At 36.3% G+C, this 6,833-nt stretch overlaps 2 protein-coding genes across 2 annotated transcripts in view; one reads left to right on the plus strand and one right to left on the minus strand.

Moving 5' to 3' along the window:
- On the plus strand, positions 2,330 to 6,257 carry LOC104723699 (protein tesmin/TSO1-like CXC 2). The gene is made up of 9 exons (XM_010442091.2): positions 2,330 to 2,757; positions 3,438 to 4,136; positions 4,240 to 4,601; positions 4,692 to 4,763; positions 4,846 to 5,026; positions 5,117 to 5,212; positions 5,307 to 5,373; positions 5,459 to 5,609; positions 5,687 to 6,257. Exons 1-9 carry the CDS (start codon positions 2,695 to 2,697, stop codon positions 6,060 to 6,062), a joined length of 2,067 nt encoding a protein of 688 aa, XP_010440393.1. The 5' UTR covers positions 2,330 to 2,694; the 3' UTR covers positions 6,063 to 6,257.
- The window catches only part of LOC104723700 (protein NETWORKED 1B-like), a 7,588-nt gene continuing 7,058 nt past the window's right edge, over positions 6,304 to 6,833 (minus strand). Inside the window, exon 6 of the mRNA XM_010442093.2 lies at positions 6,304 to 6,809. Within this exon, the coding sequence (XP_010440395.1) occupies positions 6,444 to 6,809 (366 nt within the window). The 3' untranslated portion in view covers positions 6,304 to 6,443. The remainder of the gene's footprint in view (positions 6,810 to 6,833) is intronic.

The raw sequence follows: 6,833 nt of genomic DNA on the forward strand, positions 1-6,833 counted from the left end.
TTTCTGTGTTTTTGTAAAAACCTATATTTTTACTAAGATGTATTCTATGAAAGTATCCAACTATTTATGTATATTGCTTTGATAACTTATTCTTTTAATGTGATAATTTATTAAAGTAATATATTCGGTTTTGGGAAAACATGGCAAGTTGCATTCGATACATTGGGCTTGTCCGTGCCAACACAACGCGCCAGGACTGCGAGGACTGGTCGGAAAGCTGCAGTTTCCGTCTCTCGGCCGGACCACCCGGGTGCAGTTCCCATATATGACGTTCCGCGGCTGTTCATGTCCTCGTCTGGGTATAAGACGGTTCGGGGGCATTACAGATATCGAAGATTACAAGAATAAATAATATACGATGAGAAAATTTATAAAAGAAAGCAAAAAAGATGTAACGTACTACTCTGGTGAGAACAAGCGACTACAAAATTGAAGGGCTAATAATTTTCGATTAGGAAGAGAAGTAGGCAACGTATTATCTTAAAAACATGCATTAGTTGTAGTTTGGTTTGATTCAGTTCTCTACTTCTCCTACTCGTAATCGGATGATCGATACTCTTTAGTTTTACATATAAGTGTCAAAATTAGTCTATTTATTCCGACAAAAAAAATTAGCCTATTTAATAACATAATATATCTTCAATTCTTCAATCATTATGTAGCATTCGTTCAATTCGAACAAAAATTAGTACGCCGGTTTGACGTGTGTTCTCTCTTTCACCAATGCAAAGAGCACGGAGTACGTACGATGGATGGTAGACACAAGATCTTGGTTACAAGTCCACGTAGTTCAGACGATCGTACACGGTACACCGTAACTTTCGAAGCCAAATTTAGTCAATAGCACCCACCCACGTGTCTATCTATCTTATCATACATCAGATCCCACCAATCTCAATAGCGCACCATAACCCAAACGTACATGAACATCCCTCCTTGACTCCTTCGTTACAAATCCATTTTCCCGCCCAAGGTCACATAACGTCTAGCTGTCATTTTTGTTAATTCCGAAGGTACCCATAGGACAACATTATGGTTGCAAGATAAGGACATGGATATAAATGTAACTTCCTCGAAAAAAATCACGTAGTAACAACAACAACGTAACCCCACCGGCGATTTTATATTATCATACGTCTTTTAAACTTTAAAGGCGTCACGGGGAAGGCATGTTTTTGGCTATTTATTACTAATATCCCTTGTTGTGGTGGAAAACCATTAAAACAATATGCTCCATCATAGCCCGGCTCTATGTACATTTTTATAACCTATGATCTTGTGTAATTGTGAATATTAATGATAATTGATAACATAACTTATTTTGTACAAGGTAATTTGATGAGCTAATGATCGTCACATGACTCACATGGATAACAGTTTTGGTATGGAAAAATTATTCTAAAAACAAAAAAATGCATGCAATCATGTTCTTATTGATTTCTTCATCTTAATTTTGTTAGAGGCGTGTTCGGGTAATTACAAAGTAATCATAAATTAGTCAAACAGATTGGTACACGAATTTTTAATGTTTATGACAAGAACAGACAATTTTATGCAATAATGTACTTGATTTTATTGAGCGTTATTAGTCATTAATTATTATTATTCTGAATAATTTGACCATAAAGGATGTCTCGTGATTAGCAGATTATTTCAGTGGATCTTTCTTTAACAGGAGATAATTCTCCCAGTTTTAGCCTTATAAATGTGCTCCTTTTAACTATCCTCTCTGTCAGTCACAGTCTTTTTTATAATTTTATTAATCTTCTTCTCACCAAGTCTCCCCTAACAAACGTGCATGACTTATTTCGGATAAAACCTTTATCTTTGTTATAAAAGAAAAGAACCTACTAATACTACTACTATACTAATAGATTTATTTATTTGCATGAAATTTATAGTCTTTAATTATAAATGAAGACTTGTTTATTTTCTTCTTTCAACATTATAAAACACAAAGAACTATTCTTTATTATTGGCAAATTAACTAAGACTTGCTTTTTTCAACATTATAAAAACAAAGACTTATTCTTTATTACTGGAAAATTGCATTGTAGATAAACCAATTAAAAAAAGAGAGGAAATCAGATTTTTTTATTGCATGCAAACAAAAGAGAAGCAGAGCAGAGTGAATAATAGAACTGTGTAAACTACTAATTCCCATAATTCCTTATTTTATTAATATTTTTCTTTCCAATAATAAATAATAAAAATAAGACAGAGAAAAGAAAAAGAAAAAACTGGTGTCCGTTACTTTATTTAAAGGGTTTTAGGAATCGAGGGAGTATATTACTGTACTTATTAGTTGGGTTGGGGCTACTAGATTGCAGACAAAGCAAAGTATCAAAGATTCATTATTCACTTACTTATACAAATACATAATTATTTATACATATATGGGGAGACACTTGTTGTATAAAATACAGAGAAAGAGAGACAGGTGTTAGGGGAAAAGTTGGGAGAAGTGGTGGTGGGTCTTGTTTCTGACAAATAGTCCCCCATTTCCCGCCTTTGCTCTTGTTTGAATACCTCTCCTCCTCCTCCTCCTCCTTCATCTTCTTCCACTAATAATAAGTCGTAGTAAGAGAGAGAGAGAGAGAAAGTTAAATATTCATCAGAGATAAGAAAGAGAGAGAGAGTGTTTTGTGTGTTGTGTGAGTGGATGTGATTGTGTTTTTGTTTGTTTGTTGGAAAATGGATACGCCTCAGAAGAGTATCACCCAGATCGGAACTCCAAATTCCAAATCCAGATTTGAGGTTTTTTTTCTTTCTCTCTTTAAAAACTTAATTATAGATCGTTTTGGTCAAAGTTCTGTGTTTTGTTTTTTTTTTAATAAATGTTTTTGCGGTTTTTTTTTGTGTTTAGTGCCAATTCTCAAAAAATTTGGTGCCCATCTTTGATTTTTTTTTTTTTACTTTTGTTATTGTTAAGCAAATCCAGATTTCATAGGTTTAATGTACCAATTTTTTTCAATTCATTTGTTTTTTTTTTTTAAATGGTTTTGCGTTTGAGAAGTCAATGCAGTTAGTTCAAAGACAGAACACAACTGTAACTGGTTTTAGATTTGTTTGACTTTGACGGTTTCAGTTTGGTCACTTTTAACACTGACTGAAGTGTTGTTAATTATGATCATCAGTTATCTCCAACTCACTACAAAATCTGTACTTTTTTTTTGTTTCTGTTCTGTTTTTGAGTTTCTTAATTTGAATCTGTGATATTTGCTTTTACTCTTAATATACCAAAAAAAAATTTCATAATTTAGGTAATTTTTTAGATTTGCTTTACTTTTACGGCTTCAGTTGTTTAATTTTCATAGTGAAGTGTTAAGAATCTGATCAATCATATCCCCAATTCATTACAATTTGGAATCTGTTCTGTTTCTTGATATTCTTAAATTTGGAATCTGTGACCTTAATTACATTGTCTGAAAATGCAGGATTCACCAGTGTTCAACTACATAAACAGTTTGTCACCAATAAGACCAGTCAAATCCATTCAAAACCCTCACCAGTTTAGCTCTTTGAATTTCACTTCCCCTCCTTCTGTTTTCACCTCACCACACCTTACTTCTTCTCACAAAGAGTCCAGATTCTTCAAGACTCACAACTCTTCTTCTTCTTCTTCTCACCCTACCAACCCCACTGAATCCCGAGAAGACGAGTCTACTTCTAATGAATCAGTCTCAGAAGAAGCAGCAGAAGATACAAAAGATGTCAACGTTGATGATGCTTCCAAGCCAGAGGAAACTTCAGTTGAAAAAGTTTTGCCACAAACGAATCCTGGTAGTCCAGTTGCTTCACCCTATGGTAGAGATAGTACTACCGAACTTTCGCTTGTCCCGTACGCTCCTACTCAAGGAGGGAATGGTTCTTGTGAGGGTGCAGGAATGGAGCTGCAGCCGAAGATGTTTGATAATGTTCAAGGGAAAACCGAAACTCCGGATTGGGAAAGTTTGATTTCAGATGCTTCTGAGCTTTTAATCTTCGACTCACCTGATGCTTCAGAGGCTTTTAGATGCTTTATGATGCAGAGAGCTTCAACCTCCGAAGCACGTTTTAACACTGGTGTGGGAATGCAAACAATGCAGCCCGATGCAAACAAGAAACTTGAATCCTCAGATGCGATTCCTTATGAGGTAAACTAAGGAATGATATCTCATTTAGTTATATTTAGTGTCTTATAATGATTACTATCTCTGAAAGATTTGTCTTCTTTGTGTTTGTTTTTGTGTGTGATAGGCTGTTTCATTCTTGCACCGTGGTATAAGAAGACGCTGCCTAGACTTTGAGATGCCAGGGAATAAGCAAACATTGAGTGAGAACAACACCGCGGCTTGTGAATCTTCATCGAGATGTATTGTACCGAGTATTGGTCTTCATTTAAATGCAATTGCAATGTCCTCAAAGGATTGTAAAACCAATGTAACTCAGGACTACTCATGTTCTGGGAATATACAAGTGGGTTTACAAAGCTCCATCTCTAGTACATTGCAAGAAACTTTGGACCAAACAGAAAATGAAACCCGGGAAGATGCAGATCAAGATGTTCCCGTTGAACCAGCCTTGCAAGAGTTGAATTTGAGCAGCCCTAAGAAGAAGAGGTAAGTTTGTTGCTCTGAGAATAACTAATCTCTGTAGATTACTTTTATTTTCTGTCTTACTAACTGTTGGCATGATAAATAAACACACAGAGTTAAGTTGGATTCTGGAGAAGGCGACTCGTGTAAGAGATGCAACTGCAAAAAGTCCAAGTGTTTGAAACTGTAAGCTCCAAGTTCCACTTCTTGTTGATCTTTGGCTAAAAAAGGTTTGGTGTTTTGAGTCTCTCTTGATGTTTGTGTGCAGTTATTGTGAATGTTTTGCTGCTGGAGTCTATTGCATAGAGCCATGTTCATGTATAGACTGCTTCAATAAGCCTATTCATGAAGATACTGTCTTGGCTACTCGAAAACAGATTGAATCTCGGAATCCACTTGCATTTGCTCCTAAAGTCATTAGGAACTCTGACTCGGTTCTTGAAACCGGGGTATGATCTTTTTCCCCATCTTTTTAGTGCTTTACATCAATACATCTATCATCTTGCTTGAAGTGATCATAATATTAAACTGACACACAGGATGATGCAAGCAAAACTCCAGCTTCTGCTCGCCATAAACGTGGCTGCAACTGCAAGAAATCAAACTGTTTGAAAAAATATTGTGAATGCTATCAGGTTTTTATTTTCTGCCATCATTGTACTTCCAGTAGATCTGTGGTTAACTTCCTCTGGTCTGACACCTATATTTTGGTCTGATGTTTCTTTAAAGGGTGGTGTGGGCTGTTCCATAAACTGTAGATGTGAAGGATGTAAGAACAAATTCGGCCGCAAAGATGGTTAGCTTCTCTGCTTCTGAGTTTTCAATACTAATAACCTTTAAGCTCTCTTTCTGGTTCTGATTTTACTTAATGTATATCTCAGGGTCTTCCATTGTTGACATGGAAGCTGAACAAGAGGAGGAAAATGAAACATCTGAGAAATACAGAACAGCCAAAAGCCAACAGAACACTGAGTTTTTAATGAGAAAGGAGGCGAGTTCAGCTCTACCTACGACACCAACGCCAATTTACAGGTAAAATCTCAAGTTTAAAAGGATTCTTGATGTGAGTTTATATCACCTGAATAGCTGTATTTGTTATCTTTTTGCAGACAAGAATTGGTTGAATTACTACCTTTCTCATCATCTAAGAACAGAATGCCTCCTCCACAATCTCTTCTTGGAGGTGGATCTTCTTCAGGGATATTTAACAGTCAATATATAAGAAAACCAGATATTGATTTAACTCAATCCCGGATGGAGAAGTCATTCGAGACAGTTGCAGAGGATAGAGCGGAAGAAATGCCTGAGATTCTCATCCACTCCCCTATACCTAACATCAAGAGTGTCTCTCCCAACGGTAAGAGGGTCTCTCCTCCTCATATGGAATCATCTAGCTCAGGTTCAATCTCAGGGAGAAGAAGTGGCGGGAGGAAACTGATACTGCAGTCAATTCCATCGTTTCCTTCGCTCACTCCCCAACACTGAAGCCATTTGGTTGATGTACCTATGAAAATTCTTTGAATCTTTTTCAAGATGATAAAAGTTAACTTCTAGTTGGTAGTAAGTTAGCACTTAGCACACTTTATGTCTGTAGTTTAGTGGTTGTGTAATAAAGATGTCAATCCATCATGTTCTTCACAACACAAACCAAACATTTCTTGTAATATATAGGTTTCCTCTTTTGAAATTCTTGTCCACTGAAGTATAGAAGAGGTAGTGAAACATATTCTGAAAATCCAAGTGCTGCCATTTACTCATTCAACCCCAGCTCTAGCTTTATTTTAAAATACATCTTACGCTAATTGCTAAGATATTTCAGACACCATACTAATACTACTAGAGTTCATTATTACCTTATGAAACACCCTACTCTTCATTAGTTGAAGATCTTATACACCCGCAGAACCGGTTTTTCTTCTTTCTTGCAGTTCTTTTCCCGCTCTTGTGAATAATGTCTCTCAAAAGAATCACTGTCCTAGTCTCTGAAAGCATTTTGCTTCCTTTGCTTTTGGTGCCATCTTCAAGCTTCAGCACTGCTTGCTCTATGTTCTGCAATTTATTTTGCAGCTGCTCTATCTTCTCAGACCCGTTTTTTGACTTCTCCACGACCACCTTTCTGTATATATCTCTGGCATCTCCGGTCTCCTCAATTTCCTTGGACAGAATCTCGTTTGTGTTTTCAAGCTGCAAGACAGATTCTTCCATTTCTTTCAACTGTCTCTTCACTATAACCAAATCAGCGTTGCTGAATCTTCC

This window comes from Camelina sativa, chromosome 11 (genome assembly GCF_000633955.1).
Source record: "Camelina sativa cultivar DH55 chromosome 11, Cs, whole genome shotgun sequence".
NCBI lineage: Eukaryota > Viridiplantae > Streptophyta > Magnoliopsida > Brassicales > Brassicaceae > Camelina > Camelina sativa.

Bases quoted from the DNA above. Each gene is read 5' to 3' on its own strand.
- LOC104723699 (XM_010442091.2), top strand. From the start codon at position 2,695: ATGGATACGCCTCAGAAGAGTATCACCCAGATCGGAACTCCAAATTCC. The intron at 4,137-4,239 runs GTAAACTAAGGA...TGTGTGTGATAG, and splicing joins CAGATGCGATTCCTTATGAG to GCTGTTTCATTCTTGCACCG. The intron at 4,602-4,691 runs GTAAGTTTGTTG...ATAAACACACAG, and splicing joins AGCAGCCCTAAGAAGAAGAG to AGTTAAGTTGGATTCTGGAG.